This window comes from Phocoena sinus, chromosome 2, assembly GCF_008692025.1.
Source record: "Phocoena sinus isolate mPhoSin1 chromosome 2, mPhoSin1.pri, whole genome shotgun sequence".
Lineage (NCBI taxonomy): Eukaryota > Metazoa > Chordata > Mammalia > Artiodactyla > Phocoenidae > Phocoena > Phocoena sinus.
The window spans coordinates 165,858,612-165,876,520 of record NC_045764.1 but is presented as its reverse complement, the minus strand read 5'-3'; the positions used below and the strand labels follow the sequence as shown (position 1 = coordinate 165,876,520).

Below are 17,909 nucleotides of genomic sequence, written 5' to 3'. Positions count from 1 at the left end.
GTTGCATCGTGAGAAGTGTCTCTGCTGCTACCAAAGGCCACTCCTAACCCCTCGTGTCCTGCATCCCATTCTCCCCAGTCATCTGGAGAACCTTGCTCCTGCATCTGTCCCACAGTTCTCACCTTTCTCTCCCGTATCATCATGCTTTCCCTCTTTACTGGATTAGAGGCATTAGCATACAAACATACCCAAAATCCCCCATCTTAGCCAAAATCTTCATTTATCTCACTTTACCACTATCCCTCATCCCTCTGTTCTCCTTCAGACAAAATGTATGGGAAGAATTTATTGTAGGTGGTGCTACATTTTCCACCTCCCATTTTATCTTCATTTCACTGCATATCAGATTGTTGCCATCACTGTTCTGAAACAATTCTTCCCAAGATCGCCCGTGATCTCCCTGTTGCCGATTCCAACAGCCAATTCTTTATCCTCATTCTACTTTCCCCCCTCCCAGCAGAATTTGACACAGTTAACCACTTTATTTCTCCTCAAAACACTTTATTCTCTTGGGTTCTTGACACCACCTTCAGTTACATTTATCTTACCACATTGATCACTCCTTAGTTTTCTAAGCCTGCTCTTTTGTTGTGACCCCTAAAGTGTCAATGAAATGGGGCTTTGTCCTTGACTCTCCTTCCTTATGTAACCAGATTCTCTCTGGGAAACTTAATCCAGTCCTCTGGTAATAATGCCACCTTCAGGCCAATGATCCCTGAATTTGTATTTCTGGTGCTGACCACTTCCTTGAAGCTAAATTCCTATATTCAGTTGTCTGTTTTACGATTCCTCTTGATGCATCTCAGCTATAACAAGTCTAAGCCTGAACTCTTGATTCATCTCCCTCTAAAATCTGTTCTCCTCCAGTATTCTTCATCCCAATTCATATCCAATTACTCAAAAATAAAATCTAGCGTACACTCTTGACTGTTCTTACTCTGATGGCATTTCAGGACGATGCCACATCCAGTGTCTATCCTCAGTGTGACCACTTCTCTCCTCTGCTAAAATCTTTGTCAAGTCAGCACTGGTTTTCCACGAGACTAATTCACAGCCTCTTAAGTGGTCTCCCTGTTTCTAACCCGGTACAACTCACCCTCCGTACAGCCACCACAGTGATCTCAAGTGTAAAACAAATCACATCATTTTCCTGCTTCAGACATTCCAATGGCTTCCCTTTGCCCATTAGAACAAAATCCAAAATCTTTGCAAAATCTACATCAGCTTCTGTAACCCTGGGATGCAATTGTGGCCAGTGTGTCATAGAGAGTGGCCTATAACTTAATTTCAGGCTAAAATATCAACCAGAATAAAGCATTTATTTTACTGCGTACTGCTCCATTAAATATTTCTAGACTCTGCAGGAATCCAGTCATGTGATATGCTGCATACCTATAATCATCCCCACTTAGAATATAGTGTGGTGTTATCTGCAGAACTAGATTTCCTGCTTAGAAAGGCACAAGCTTGTCTTTAGCTTTCCTCTCTCTGGAAAAAGTGGATGATGATAACATTTCCTTCTACATCTTTCCCTACACAGAAAAGAGCTGGGAGTTAAAACACACACTTCACAATACGAGTGATCCTACATTCATCTTTTGGAAACAAAGCATGTGCATTGGATTATCAACTCTTTTCAGGCTCCCTCTACCCTCCACCGCCCCCACAGTTATGCCTGTTGACTAGACTTCAGATTAATGTTCTGCATTTAAAACACAAAAGACTCGGGACTTCCCTGGCGGTCCAGTGGCTAAGACTCCGCGCTTCTACTGTAGGGAACGTGGGTTCGATCCCTGGTGGGGGAACTAAGATCCCGCGTGCTGTGTGGGCGGCAGAGCCAAATAAATAAATAAATAAAACCAAAGAACAAATATTAAAAAAAAAACGAGATAAGAATTTAAAAAATAAATAAAACACAAAAGACTCTAAGCATTCCTAGCTATGGCCAAGGAAAGGTGAGACCAAGGAGCAAAGCGCTTTCAGTATTTCCAACATGCTCAGTCTCCTTTTAATAAGTTCTCATAAGTTTTAATAGGTTTAATATTCTCATATTAACAGGGTTTTTTTCTATTTTAAAAATCACAAATATTAAAGTAAACCACTTTATAAGTAAATCAAACATAGTTTCTTCCCTCTTGAGGTTCACATTTTAATTTTCTTCTTTGGAGTTTTTATACTGTTGACTATAATTATATTCTTGAAATAGGAACATATTTTTGCTTAGAACGAAATTGTCAGGGAGGAAAAGCTCTTCCTGTACCCTCTTAGGTTATGACTGGGGGCCTACAAACTAACCAAGACATTAGCAGGAGAAAAGACATGCAATTTTTATTAATATTTATATTCACAAGAGTTCACAGAAAAGAAATTCAAAGAAGTGGTTAAACTTGGGGACTTATGTACCATCTTAACAAAGGAAAGGGGTCTAGGCCTCAAGGGACAAGAAACTGTGGAGAAGTGCCAAGGAAATATGTGGGTGGACTAATGGGAGATAAGAGTTATTTGAGTAAAGTCTGTTTATGCAAACTCATCTTGGTGTCAACTCCCTGTCTCTGGTGATAAAATTGCTCTCTCTTCTCTTCCTGATACAGAGTGAGGTTGTTAGAAAATGCCCTGCTTTTAGGCAGGCAAGGGGAGGCACAGAACTCTTCCTGGATCAGTTGATTCTCAGTTGCCTCCAGCTCAAAATAATCCTGATGCCAAAGTGCCATATTCTGGGGGTGGCATATTCTGATCCCCTTCAATACAAAACAAAATCCTTAATAATTAGATGGTTGGCTAAACTCCTGTGGTGTAACCCAAGTTACTTTATCTTCCAGTGCTGGGGGAAGTGAGATTCAAACTGAAGAAGGGGAGTTGAGGCAGGGGTGGAGAGTGGGCTGGAAGGTGGGGCAGATGCAGGCTCTGCCCACTAAAGACCTAGCACCTTAGGAGCTGGTTATTCACTTTGCAAAGTTGTGTTGCCTTAATTTCCCTTTTCTCTCATGGTAGGTGTTTACATAGGCCTCAGCTTTTCTGGATTTTGGAATTATGATGATACCACGTGGTATAACCTGACAGATATGGTCTATTCCCAAGTTGGAGAAGGTAATTCGTCTAACAGTGCCTTCATTGTCAGCATTTCCTTTACATCAACACTTGATGGATATTTATGAAATGTCTTTGCTTTGCTGAAGACGTCACTTTTTCCTTACTTTTTAACCCATGGTATGATTTCTTCCTTTAGAACACACAGAGCTTTCCATGGTGGATATGGTTTTAACAAATCATTTTTTAGTTATCCTCACCTCTTTGGGTCTTTTTATAAGTGGAGATCTTCGCTATCCATCCTCCTCTGTCTTAATGGTAGGTGAATTGCTCTGTAACTAATAACCTTAAGTATCTTCTGTGACATAAAGTAGAAATAGTGGATACTTGAGTTATGTGTGGTGTATCTTAGAACTAAAATGCTTCTTCCTTTTAAAAAACGTAAAAGCGTAATATAGTGACATTTTCCTTTGCCTTATAGTGTTGAATACATCATTTGGAAATGGTGCTAGCTTTATTGCTATACAAATTTATGAGACGTTTCAAATAATTCATATAGAAAATACCCTATATACTTATAAATAGTCATACATGTTCCCAAAATGCTTTAAGGTACATAAAGCCAGATATAATATTACAAAATAACATAAATTAAAATTATGTCCTTCTGATGAGTTTTTTCTTTTTATTCTTAAATGGCTATATCAAAGCTTCGACACCATGTTTTTTGTTTTAAAGCGCTTCCTCAGCTTCTGCTTTGTCACTCCCATCTGCTCCAAAATAGGGCATTGAAAAGAGACATTAATAAATAAATAAAGTAATTAAAAGTAAGTTTTGGGATTGAGAGAAGGAAAATCAATTCTTAAGTATGTTAATAAATAGCTCTCAAAATTACCTCAACAGAAATAAGATCAGTAATAAAGACTTAGGAACAGTAGGAGAAAAGATTGGGGAAGTGTAGAAGGGATGATTGTATTGGTTAAGAAGTAGTTATTTCTTATACATGGTAATTACTACCTTTTTTCAGGTTTACAAATATTCACAACCTTCCTTCTTCCTCATTATCTCTAAGAAAGTATCATTTGTTGCTCAGACAACTAATAGATCAGGCCTTTTATGTGCCAGGAGCAGTGACCTGAGGTCAAAGCACAGAGAGTTAGGTGTGGGCTGCACATCCTGAGGGCCTGGTCTAGGAGCTGCCCTGGGCTGGGCAGAAGACAGAGTGGCCATGGAGAAAATAGTGGGATAAGGATGTGCCTTCCTAAACCCCAGTCGGTGGCCGACCTAGTTTCTTCCTATACACTTCTTAACTCCTCCATTTAAATCATTAAAAAGTGGGGTTTTGATCTCAAATCCTTTCTGGAATTAAGTTAAAGTATAAATAAATTAATCAAATGGTGGAACAAGGCAAAGACTGAGGGGGAAATCTCCAAGATACCCTGCAAACTACTTAAGAAGCTGGTTTTAGTGTTTGATACTCCTAACTGCTGGGATGTAAAAAACATCATCTCCTTTAGTATAATTTAAATTGCTGTTTTGTTATGCCTTCCAATTTACAAGCAAAGATTAAAATTCCTTTTTTTCTTTCTTCTAGTTTTCAAGGGCAGACTTTTGTGGTTTCGAAAGGGTAAGAAGCTTTCAATTTCCAAGGGTTGGTTAAAAGATATGTGTTTCCTTGGTGACCTAAGAGATGAGGTACAAGACAAGAATTCATAATATAGATTATTATTGCTGATACTATAATATTATTTACAGTTTGAACTAAAAACACGTATTTCCAGTAACCATTAAGCAATGATATCCCCTTCTGTTTCAAAGGAGGAAATGCCCCCTCTTTGTCTTTGAGGTGGTCCCCACCCCATCTTTATATGTTCTGTCCAGGATTGCTGTGGTTGTTCAGTGCGTTCTGCACAAGGACACCCAATTGAAAAGATTGTGAGAGCCGAAATATGGCTAACACTTGACTCCCCAATCCGCTTACCCCCCACCCCCGTGTGGGTCTGTGCCTACCTTGTCTTTCTTTTTTTTTTATAGAAATTTATTTATTTTATTTATTTATCTTTGGCTGCACTGAGTCTTTGTTGCTGCGCACGGACTTCTCACGCGGTGGCTTCTCTTGTTGCGGAGCACAGGCTCCAGGCACGCGGGCTTCAGTAGTTGTGGCGCACGGGCTTAGTTGCTCCGCAGCAGCATGTGGGATCTTCCTGCATCAGGGCTCAGAACCCGTGTCCCCTGCCTTGGCAGGCAGTTTCTTAACCACTGCACCACCAGGGAAGTCCCGGGGCACTCTTTCTAATTTGATACAAGTACCACGTAAGCTCTGATTCTACAGCTCTGATTCCGGATTTTGTTCCATCAGTTATCTCCCCTCTCTGTTACGAGGTCAAGTTCTGAGATTCAACTAAGTCATTCCCATCAACATATAAGCATGCTTTAGTTTGGAAAGCACAACAAAATTATGAGCATTTCTAGCCTTTTGCCATGTCTCCTCCCCATCCTGTCCTCATACAGGCCTGTGGACACACACTCACCTGTGCATACACACGCACGCTCACTCACACTGTCTAAAGCAAAGGGGCACTTATTTCTCAGGAAACAAAAGGAACTGACTTCTTGCTGTATTGATTGGAAGAAACGTGAAACTGAGAACTGGGAAGGCCAGGTAGGCGAAAGTGATTTACGTCAGAAAGAGCAAGAGGGGAAACTGTCAAGAGAGAATTCCAAACCTAGCTAAACTATATCATTCAAGAATGAGGGTGAAGAAAGGAAATTGTCACAGATAAGGCATCAGGAGAGCTTACTATCCAGAGACTCCCGTGAAGGAGTGGGATGCCAGAAATACAGACAGACCTAGAAATGTAAGCTGTAAGTGAGACAGGAACCTTGTTTGTGCTTTTTACCAGACCTAAGCCTGCCCTTCTTTTTTTTATAGCTGCAAATATTCCGTTGTGTGAACTTAACCAGAGTTTACTTATTAGCCTGTCTCCTATTGATGGATACTTGGGTAGTTTTCTAATCTTTTGCTTTTGTATTACAAACAATGCTGCCATTAATAATTTATACCGAACAAGTTTGTACATGTCTGGGTATATCAGTACAATACGTTACTGGAACTTGGATTCACACATCAAGGAGTAAATGCTTGTGCAATATTAAAAGACAATCACAAATTGCCCTTCCTAGAGGTTTTTACCATTTACAAGGATATTAAAATAAATCCTCCTGAGCTAAAATGTTCCAGCAAAACACAGGGGTTTCTGGTAGTGATGAGGGAGAGGGGAACTACAAGTTTCCCAAAGATAGTGAGGTCGTGTGGCAGGGGAAAGCAAGGGGCAAGTGAACTTATTCTTAAAAGTATAGGGATTTACCTTTGGGAAAGACATCCTCTAAAATGATTGAAGGAAGGATAGTAAGAATGGGGTGTGTGTGGCTGTCCAGCCAGGAATTTGAAGGAGTTAATACTTGGTGATTTATTTGTTCACGTATTCATCTATTCAACAGATGTTTGTTGAGCCAGGCTTATTTAGACCAAGAAGATTCCATAGTGAACAAGACAGATAAAGTCCTGACTCTCCTGTGGCTTCCCATTCTCCTGAGGGAGCTAGACCATGAACAAGTACACAAATATATGCAGAATATGATTGTAGAGAGTAACAAGGGTTTATTGAAATTAAAGCAGGAAAGAGAAATAGAGAGTGAAGGGAAGATAATATTGTATTTAAGCATGGTGATTATAGCAGGCCTCTCCAAGGAGGTGAAATTTAAGCAGAAACTCAAATTATTTGAAGAAATGATTTCGACAAAATATGTCCAGACAGAGGTGCAAAGGCCCTAAATTGGGAACTTGGCGTGAGGCAAAATCTGTTATACGTCTATACTCAATGTATGTTGAGTGCAACGTGCGGTCTCAAACCTCTCAGTACCAATTGCTGTCATTTGTCACCCTATTTTATCTGTTGAGCCCTCTGACTAGCCTCACGAGACTTTAGGTTTCGTGTCAAGAACTATCCTATTTACCATTGTATGCTATTATTAGGCTGCCTCGTAGATAGGCTGTCTCAATAAATATTTGCGGAATCCATGAGTGAATAAATGAAGATGGACAGGAGTCCAATCTTAGATGAGCTTAGTAGCCATGCAGCATGGAACTTTGAGCAGTCATATACCTCTCTGGGCCTCAATTTCTTCATTTTAAAATGGGCATGACAATATCTACCTCTTAGAGGTGAAGTGATTAAATAACATTACATAAGAAACACCTCAGTGTTCATAAGAACACCGGTTCACGAATCAAAGTAGCAACTTTAAAAAAAAAGCTGGGTTTTCTCCCCAAACAGATAGTCAGAAACTTCTGAAGGCAAATGATAGAAACCAAACTAAAACTGATTTCAGCAAAGGAGAGGAAGTTGTTGGCTCATGTGAACAGGGAATTCAAGGAGTGAATGAATCCAGCTTCCAGACATGACTGGATTTAGTGACTAACAGATGTCCGTCCGTCCAACCCTGTCTTCTCAGCATTTGAGTCTCTTTTCCTCTGCATTAGCTTCATTCTCAGTGGGTTTTCTCCAATTGTCAGTAAGAATAGCCACCAGGTTTATGTGCCATCAGTTTAGCACTCCCCACAGGAATAAAGTATCTCTTCCCCGGTGGTTCCAGCAAGCCTCAGGGCCTACTCATTAACCTGACTTGGATGTGTGTTCATTCCTGACCCATCTTTGTGACTCTAAATCAGGCCTGGGGCATGAGCTCACCCTTGGAATAAAGTCAGCCTGATCAGATTAAATTATCCCCAAGGATATTCACTGGACTATTACGAGTTTTATTCCAGGTAGGAAAAAAAAAAAAAAGAAGGGATCTAAAGAGTAAAAAAGGAATCAGGGCCCGATAAAGATTCTATACTGATTGCCCAGCTATAATCATGATAATTATGGCATCCTGAAAATCTGAAGATTTATATGAGAACTCAAAAGGCTCATTTGATATAAAACCATAGGTTGAAATTCAAATAAATTATTGTCCACTCCATTTTAAAAGGCTTTTTTGTTTGTTCAGTGGTTTTATCAGTATATAATTCATATAGCATAAAATTCACCCACTTAAAGTGTACAATTCAATGGCCTTTAGTATATTCACAGAGTTGTGCAAGCATCACCGCAATCTATTCTAAAACATTTTAAAGGCTTTTAATGCACAGATTATGCAGATTTTATTACTGGTCTTTAAAAATGTAAGAAGGTCTTCCTTTTGTCTCAACAATAATATGAGAGTCAGAATCTTCCTATGTTGACTAAAAAAAAAAAAATACACAGGGCTTCCCTGGAGGCGCAGTGGTTGAGAGACCGCCTGCTAATGCAGGGGACACGGGTTTGTGCCCCGGTCCGGGAAGATCCCACATGCCGCAGAGCGGCTGGGCCTGTGAGCCATGGCCGCTGAGCCTACGCGTCCAGAGCCTGTGCTCCGCGACGGGAGAGGCCACAACGGTGAGAGGCCCGCGTACCGAAAAAAAAAACAAAACAAACCCACAACCTAGAAGTTGAGTTATGTTTTATTCAGTGGACAAAACTGAGGACATGAGCCTGGGACACAGACTCTCAGATAGCTCTGAGAGACTGCTCCTAAGAGGTAAGGGAACAGAAGGATATTTAGGAGTTTTTGCAACAAAGACCAGGTAGTCAGAACATCAAAAGATTACTGTTAATTAAAGAAAACCAGATATCTCAAGTTAAGGAATTTAGTCCTTTTTCTATGTACGGGAGGGGCTCCCTGAAATCATTCCTTTGATGTGCACCTCAGCTATCGGGGCCAGTATCCTGTGCTTTGTCATCCTGAGTCTCCTCAGGGTGCATCCTTGGGGGGGTGGTTGCAGTGACTGAGGGCTTGGCAGTAGGCAGCTCATTTGTCTCTGTCCTGAGTTCCCTCAGGGCTCACCATCGGCGTGGCTGTACTGGCTTGATGGCTGCAACATCCTTTGTTTACTGATGTGGGAGGCAACATTTTTTCAATGACACCTATAACAAAACCGTCTCAAATTCTTGCATATAATTCATATCCAACATGTATAATCTCACCTTCTTGGAAGCTTCTCCCGTATGACCAATTTTCCAAAACCTGTATTTTGTGGCTTTTTTTTCTTATTGCTTCTTGCTGCTGTCAGGCCTCTGGGAAGTCTCCTTAAACCTAGCTCAGCAGAAGGGGAATAAAAGATAAGCGTGTGGCCCACTTTAACTGTAATGAAAGATCAGCAGCTCCTGAGAGCCTCGGAAAGACAGCTCACAGATAGTAGCATCTTCCATTGACATATGTCAGTCGTGCGAAATTTCTTTTTATTCCTTTTTTGTGTGTTGTTCAAAAAGCATATTCTTGTTTCTTGTCCTCATTCTACGAACTTTTATTTTGCTGGCATACAGTTTTCCTTTTTTTATTTGCCTCACATTCCTGAACTATTGAACTTTTAAAATTTCTTATGTTTTTCTATTTTTACATCTTAAGGCTACATATTGCCTAAATGACATTTTTGTTTATTTATGTAGGTTGACTACATCAAAGGAAAACTGTGGTATAATGAAAGATGTTTTGCTAACAGAGAACATTTTGAAGGTAAATTTTAGTTAAAGAACTATTAATAAGCTTTTTTCAACATAGCTAGCATATATAGATTAGATAAAATGAAATAAAATGAAAATAGAATTAAATATAAAGATAGGTTTGTTTTGTATAAGTTAATGGCCTAAAACTGGGGGGAAAATTAATTTAAATCTGACACAATAGGCATGCCCTGTTGTAAGTGCAAGAAAATTGTATTGTAAATGATACAATTAAATTGTATCATTTAATTAGTGATACGTTTAAAAATATAGATGCTACTTATAATTTCTGTACCTTTATATTTTATAGTTGATTATGTTACTATCACCTTTGAGAGAAACAGGACCCTAAGTGAGGTATGGTATTAAATATTTTAAAAAGTAAGAAATTTTATTTTGCATGATTTCATAGGTTGTTATTAATCTAAAAAATGGCAATTCTATAGACTCAAAAGCTTAACAGTCACTCTTTGCTCCCAGTGGCACCTGTACTTAGATTTAATGGTAATTACCTAATTATGTTAAATCTAGACCCACACAGTGGTTCTAGAAAAACAATCCATGCCAGAAAGGGATGCTTTGCAGTGTTTTCTGCACTCATATCCCCCAGAAGAGAAACACAGGCATTAAAGATATATCACTATTATTTGTGGCCAGTCATGACAACACAATTAGTGTTGTTCATTAGTTTATTTGCCTGCAAGAACTAATTAGGACTTTTATAGTTCAAGAATGGCATTAACTTTTCCTTTCTCTTTTTGTAGGCAAGCTCTTGTTTTTATAGTAAAGAACCATTTCTTGAATGGTTACCTTGCTTACCCCCCATTTCAAAAGGAATGAAAACTATTCTTTCAACTGTGGTAACATTTCTTGTTGACCAAGAGCAAAGTTCTGGAGTCTACCTCTTCCATAACCAGGTAGGCCTTATAGCCCAGAGGTGATTGCTGTTGACACCACAATAGTGAAAACTTACCTTTGCAAAACTTATTTCCAAGTTCTTTTTATCTTTGACAATAGAAGGTGATAAAATTGGCTACAGTGAAATTATTTATGGTTAACAATATAGTTTGATACTTCACAGATGTCTTGCCTCTTATTGTCATTCAGTTTGATGAAAATGGAAAATACAGAGCCGCTTGTGTAGTAATGCTTCTTTGCTTATTCTTCAGGAGAATGTAAGCTGAGTTTGGTCTATATAAATTTAAGTGTCTGTAAAATGGTTAGTTTAAATGAACAAAAAGTGGAACTAGCCCTACCCTCATGATTTTAGGGGAGAAAGAAAATAATTTTCCTCTGCCCTCTTATGTTCAGTTTTAGGGGCCCCGCAAATTAAACTGACAAAAGACAGATTAAGAGGAGAAAAGAAAACAATTTCTTTATGCGTGCAGTGCACATACATGCGAGTGAAAGTCAGTGATGAATAATTCAAAAGGTAGTTAAAATTTGGAGGTTATATGCCATCTTAATAGTTTAAGGGGTTGAGTGAGACAGCTACTTAAGGGAAAACAAATGAAAAGATAATGGTTTACAGGAGAACAAACAGGAGATAAGGAAGTTTGGGATGTTTGTTTGTACAGGTATGCGTGGTCTTTCCTCCGTCTCCTTCAGGGCCATAAAACTCCCCTGGAGAAGGGATTTGGGGTAGGTTTTGTTCCCATTCTGCCTTCTAGGAGTAGATCTGCTCTTAAGAGGAATTAATGGCAGCCTTTTATCCCAGAAGTTGCTGCTTTTCGTCAGATAAGGGAAGGATTTTGTCTGCATCTCTTGAATCTCAAATATCTTCAGCTTAAAATAATCTTTATGCCAAAGTGGCACATGCCTTGGGGGTGCATATGCTGATCCTCTTCAAAACCATGATCTGACAGAACTGGAGTGTGGCCTAGGCATCCACACTTCTAAAAAGTAGTTTGACATTACAGTTATGAGCATGGGCCTTGGAGTCTGTTGAGTTCAGTAATGATTCTACAATAAATCCCCCCATGACATGTATTATTTAATAATAATAATTAAATTATTATTAATTAAATTATTATTATTCAATAATAAATGGGAAAATTATTTAATCTCCTTTACTTCATGTTCAACATCTATAAAGTGGACATGTATGGTGGGGGGAGACAGAGTAAAGAGATACCAATAGTTGCTAATCCTTCCAATTCTATGCTGTGTTAAGTGTTTTGTTGCTATCTTAATCCAAATCCAAGTAACAGGAAACTCTAAAAATTGTAACATAGACTAGTACTATTGGTGGAAAAATTCTTATGATTTGCTCCTGCTTTGTTTTTCTATTTCTAGAAAAGTGCCACTGTCTCTGTGAGGATCCTAAAAAACAACAAACCAAGATTAATACAAAAATTTCCAGTTTTCTTATTTCCTTCATCATTCTCTTCTCCTGTTGGAATGACATTCCACCCACGAAGCCATTTTCTGTATGCTTATGGTAATCAGGTGTGTATGAAACTTCACACTCTAGTATAGATGTAAATCATTCACTTGCTCTATGCTGAGTGGTTATACATCAAGTAAAGAACAGGGTTGCTCTGATGGTCAGGGCGGTGGAAAGCCTGATGAAGAGAGAATGAGAGGAAAGGAATTAGTGACAGTGAATACAAACAAATCTTTTGCAAAGTTTTGCTGAAAAGTGGAGCAGGGAATTGTGGCAGTGTTTGAAGAAAGAAAGGTCAAAAGAAGAGTTTTTTTAAAGATAGGAGGAATTACGTTGTGTGCTTATGGGACTTATTTGGTAGAGAGGAAAAGCTGACAATGCAGGAAAGAGAGGAAAGAAATTTCTGGAGTGACATTTCTAAAGAGGTGAGAGGAGATGAGGTCTATGAACTAGTGGAGAGGTTGGCCTTAGGAGCACAGACAGTTGTTCTATAGTAACGGGAGGAAGGAAGGGTTTTCGGGTTCAGAAGCTGGTAGGTAGGTTGGTAGCTATGGTAATGGAAGGTGTGGGAATTTATCTTCTATTTTCTCAACAAAAATCAAAGTTATTGTTTACTAGTGAGGATGGAGGAGGAATGTTGAGGGGTTGAGGAAAGAGAGAACAGAGTAAAATAGTTGCTTAGGAAGATGGGGGAATGAACTGAGTAAGGTAATCCAGTATGATTGCCTGAGCTTTGTGCTCATGAATTCAATATGTGACCAGTTCAGCATTATCAAATGTTCTTTTCCACATTCAACTGTGGAAAAGGCAGGGGGTTGTATTAACCACAATACAACAGTTTCTTGGAGTTCTACCAAGAAACTATTAAGAAGTGAAAAAGTATACAGAGGGGAATGCAATAAGAAAAGGAAAAAACTTAAGAAATCAAAGGCATGAATTTTAAAAAGTAGCGAACAAAATCTATTGACTTGCAGAAAATCTGATTGTCTATATAGAAAATCTAAAAGATACATACAAATTACTAAAACAAGATGGGAGTTAAAGTTAAACTAGGCAGGAGGTAAAGTCAATTTCATCTCTGCACAAGATCAACAATAAATTTGAAAACACAATTTTTAAGACACTATTTACAATAGCAGAAACAAAGCAAAACAAAACAGAAATCCACAAACAAAAACTCCAAGTATCTAAGAATTAATCTAAGAAAAGATTTCTAAGACCTATATGTAGAAAATTATAAACTTCACTGAAGGACATTTAAAACTTTATAAAGAAATGAACATAAACATGCTTGTGGACAAGAAAACTTCACTTATAATACCAATTCTTCCTTAAATTAATCTGTAGATCTAATACAACTCTAATCAAAATCCCAAGATTTGTTGTGGAGTTTAAGTTGAGTCTAAAATATATATGGTATATGTCAATTATACCTCAATTAAAAAATTTTTTAAGTAAAGCAAAAAGAAAAAAAATAATTATACGTGGAAAAACAAAAGACCAAGAGTAACCAAGACACTTCTGAAGAAGAATAAGAAGGAGGGACTTGTATTACCAGATATTAACACTATTTTAAAAGTTGTAATAATTTTGGAAATGCAGTTTTGGGCCAGGAATACACAAATTGACCAATGGGATAAAATAGCCCACAAGTAGACCCATGCAAATCTAGAATATTGATAGAGGCCAAAGTGACATCACAGGGGGAAATAAGAGACTGCTCAAAAATGGGATGGGAAGTTTGGTTATACATATGGAAACTGTTGAAATATATCCCCACATTGCAACATACATCAAGCTCAAGTCCTGACAGATTACTAATTTAAATATCAAAACTTTTAGAGGGAAAAAAATGAATATCTTTCTGAACTCAGTGTGGGAAAGCATTTTAAAACAAGACTAAAAAAACAATAACCACGGGGCTTCCCTGGTGGCGCAGTGGTTGAGAGTCCGCCTGCCGAAGCAGGGGACACGGGTTTGTACCCCGGTCCAGGAAGATCCCACATGCCGCAGAGCGGCTGGGCCCGTGAGCCATGGCCACTGAGCCTGCGCGTCCAGAGCCCGTGCTCCGCAACGGGAGAGGCCACAGCAGTGAGAGGACCATGTACCGCAAAACAAAAACAAAAACAAAACAAAACATAAAAGAAAAAGAGAACTTCACCTTCATTAAAAAGAAGAATTCTGGATCAGCAAGATGGCAGACTAAGAAGCTTCAGGCCATTGCTCTTCCACAGAGACACTGAGTTAGCAACAATATACAGATCAGAGTACCTTTACAAGAACTTTAGAGACCAGTTGAGAAGCTACAGCACCCAGACCAACATAAAACCAAAAAAGGATTCTAACAAAGGGGTGGGAAAATTTGCAGTGTTTGCCCATCTGTCCTGCCCCCATTCAATCTGACATGGCACAACCAGGAAGAAACCTCCCACACCAGGGATCCTCCCTTGGAATAGAGACAGAAGAGTGGGCCTTGTGTCCAACATTCTGGCTTGTCTGGGGGCTGCTCAAGGGACTGGTTTCTGTCTTGCCTAACTCAGAACACTGATGCAACATGCAGCATTGTTTGGAAACTGCTGAAAAGGGGGAGTAATATTGACAAGATGGCAGGCTAGGAAGTTTCAGACCCTCACTTTCCCCCAGAACCACAAAGATAGCAATATACAAACCAGCATACCTTTGCAAGAACTCTATAGGCCTGTTGAGAAGCTACAGCACCCAAACCAAGCTAAAACCAAGAAGGGATTCCAGCAAAAGGGATAGAAAAACTTGCAGCATTTTGCACATACATCCATGCCTCTCCTCCTATTTGACTTAGTGCAGCACAACTTGAAGGAAACTTCCCACACCGAGGAGTCTCCCTCAGGACAGAAACAAAAGAGCTAACAGTGCATCCAATATTCTGGCCAGACCAGGGGCTGCCTGACAGACTGGAATCTGTTTCACTTGACTCAAAGCACTGATGGAACTGGCAGCCTTGTTTGGAAACTGCTGAAAACAGATATGATCACTACAGCACGTTAAAATTGCAGTTCTGCAGGCAGATGCCAGCGGCGGCAAGAGCTTATGGGCTTCTGAGAAGAAGCAGGGATAAGCAGTTTAGGGAATTTGAGACAACTAAAAGCACAGAACAAGCCAGAGAAGACACATCCTCAGAAAGGATTTCAGAGGTCCTAGAATCTCTAACTGGGCAGATTGGTAAAGGTCTGCCTAAAGCCAGTCCATAAAAACTGGAAATGTGGTTGCTTTATCTGATGCCCAAGTCTCAAAACAACAACAGCAACATCAGAAGACATACAAAGAAACAGGCATACATGATCCAATCAAAGGAACAAAATAAAACTCCAGAAAATGACCTTAAAGAAATGCAGATCTATGAGATGCCTGACAAAGAATTGAAAACCACTGTCATAAAGGTGCTCAATGAGTCAGACAAGAACACAGATAACTAAGTGAAATCAGGAAAATAATGCATGGACAAAATGAGAATATCACAAAGAGATAGAAATCATTTTAAAAGGTCAAACAGGAATTCCGGAACTGAAAAATACAATAACTGAACTGAAAAACTCACTAGACAAGTTTAACAGCAGACTAGATCAAGCAGAAGAAAGAATCAGCAAATTGAAGAGAGGTTATTTGAAATCATCAAGTCAGAGGAGCAAAAAGAAAAAAAGAATGAAGAAAAGTGAAGAGAACCTCAGGAATTTACAGATACTATCACATGGGCCTACGTATGCAATTATGGGAGCCCCAGAAGGTGAAGAGAGAGAGAGAAAGGGACACAGAACTTATTTAAAGAAATAATGGTCAAACACTTCTCAAATTTGAGGGGGAAAATGGACATACACGTTAAAGAAATTCCAATCAGAATAAGTCCAAAGAGACCAACACTGAGACACATTATAATCAAACTGTCAAAAGTCAGAGACAATAGAATTACCATATGACCCAGCAATCCCACTACTGGGCATATACCCTGAGAAAACCAAAATTCAAAAAGAGTCATGTACCAAAATGTTCATTGCAGCTCTATTTACAATAGCCCGGAGATGGAAACAACCTAAGCGCCCATCATCGGATGAATGGATAAAGAAGATGTGGCACATATACACAATGGAATATTACTCAGCCTTAAAAAGAAATGAAATTGAGCTATTTGTAATGAGATGGATAGACCTAGAGTCTGTCATACAGAGTGAAGTAAGTCAGAAAGAAAAAGACAAATACCGTATGCTAACACATATATATGGAATTTAAGGGAAAAAAATGTCATGAAGAACCTAGGGGTAAGACAGGAATAAAGACGCAGACCTACTGGAGAACGGACTTGAGGATATGGGGAGGGGGAACGGTGAGTTTTGACAGGGCGAGAGAGAGTCATGGACATATACACACTAACAAACGTAGTAAGGTAGATAGCTGGGGGGAAGCAGCCGCAAGGCACAGGGATATTAGCTCGGTGCTTTGTGACAGCCTGGAAGGGTGGGATGGGGAGAGTGGGAGGGAGGGAGACGCAAGAGGGAAGACATATGGGAACATATGTATATGTATAGCTGATTCACTTTGTTATAAAGCAGAAACTAACACACCATTGTAAAGCAATTATACCCCAATAAAGATGTTTAAAAAAAAAAAAAAAGTCAGAGACAGAATCTTGTAAGCAGCAAGAGAACAGTGACTTTGTCACATTCAAGGGAACTTTCATAAAATTATCAGTGGATTTCTCAGCAGAAGCAGTGCAAGCCAGGAGGGAGTGGGATGATATATTCAAAGTGCTGAAAGGGAAAATAAACCCAAAAAACTGTCAATCAAGAATACTGTAGGGCTTCCCTGGTGGCGCAGTGGTTGAGAGTCCGCCTGCTGATGCAGGGGATACAGGTTCGTGCCCCGGTCTGGGAGGATCCCACATGCCGCGGAGCGGCTGGGCCCGTGAGCCATGGCCGCTGAGCCTGCACGTCCAGAGCCTGTGCTCTGCAACGGGAGAGGCCACAACAGTGAGAGGCCCGCGTACCGCAAACAAAAACAAAACAAAACAAAAAAGGAGAATGTAATATTTTATGTAATTGCAGTGGTAACTACAAAGAAAAAAATATATGTGGAATATATACACAAGAACACAAGAAGGAAACCAAAACGTGTCACTGCAAAAAAAAACCCCAAAAAACACAAAGGAAGATAGTAAGAGAGGAAAGGAGGGACAAAAAGCTACAAGACATACGAAACAATAAACAAAATGGTAATAGTAAATCCTTCCCTGTCAGTAATTATTTTACATTTAAATAGACTAAATATCCCAATCAAAAGACATGAATTAGCTGAACTGATTTTAAAAAAAAACACAAGATGCAATTATATTCTGTCTACAAGAGACTCACTTTAGATCTGAGGACATAGGCTGAAAATGAAAAGGTTGAAAAAATATTTCATGCAAATGGCATCCAAAAGAGCAGGGATGGGTATACTGTTTTGTAATCATACAAAATAGACTTTAAGTCAGAAATCATTGCAAGAGACAAAGACATTATATAAGAATAAAAGGTCAGTTCACCAAGAAGATATAACCATTATAAATATTTATGCATGAAACATCAGAGCAAACTTTGAATATAAATATGAAGCAAACTTTGAAAGAATGAAGGGAGAAATAGATAGCAACATAATCGTAAGAGACGTCATACTCCACTTTCAACAATGGATAGAACAACCAGACAGAAGATAAATGAGGAAACAGAAGACATGAACAACACTGTAGACCAATTGCACCTAACCGATGTAATCAGAATACTGCACCCAGCAGCTGCAGAATAAATTCTTCTCAAATACACACAGAACATTCTCTAGGAAAGATCATATGTGAGGCCACAAAACAAGTCTTAACACACTTAAAAAGATTGAAATTATACAAAGTA

General features: G+C 39.1%; 1 protein-coding gene across 1 annotated transcript in view; it reads left to right on the top strand.

Moving 5' to 3' along the window:
* Nucleotides 1-17,909, top strand: part of CATSPERB (cation channel sperm associated auxiliary subunit beta) — a 128,694-nt gene that overhangs the window by 43,410 nt on the left and 67,375 nt on the right. Inside the window, exons 7-13 of the mRNA XM_032621755.1 lie at nt 2,992-3,087; nt 3,227-3,345; nt 4,622-4,654; nt 9,558-9,624; nt 9,922-9,968; nt 10,376-10,528; nt 11,907-12,059. Of these exons, the coding sequence (XP_032477646.1) occupies nt 2,992-3,087; nt 3,227-3,345; nt 4,622-4,654; nt 9,558-9,624; nt 9,922-9,968; nt 10,376-10,528; nt 11,907-12,059 (668 nt within the window). The remainder of the gene's footprint in view (nt 1-2,991; nt 3,088-3,226; nt 3,346-4,621; nt 4,655-9,557; nt 9,625-9,921; nt 9,969-10,375; nt 10,529-11,906; nt 12,060-17,909) is intronic.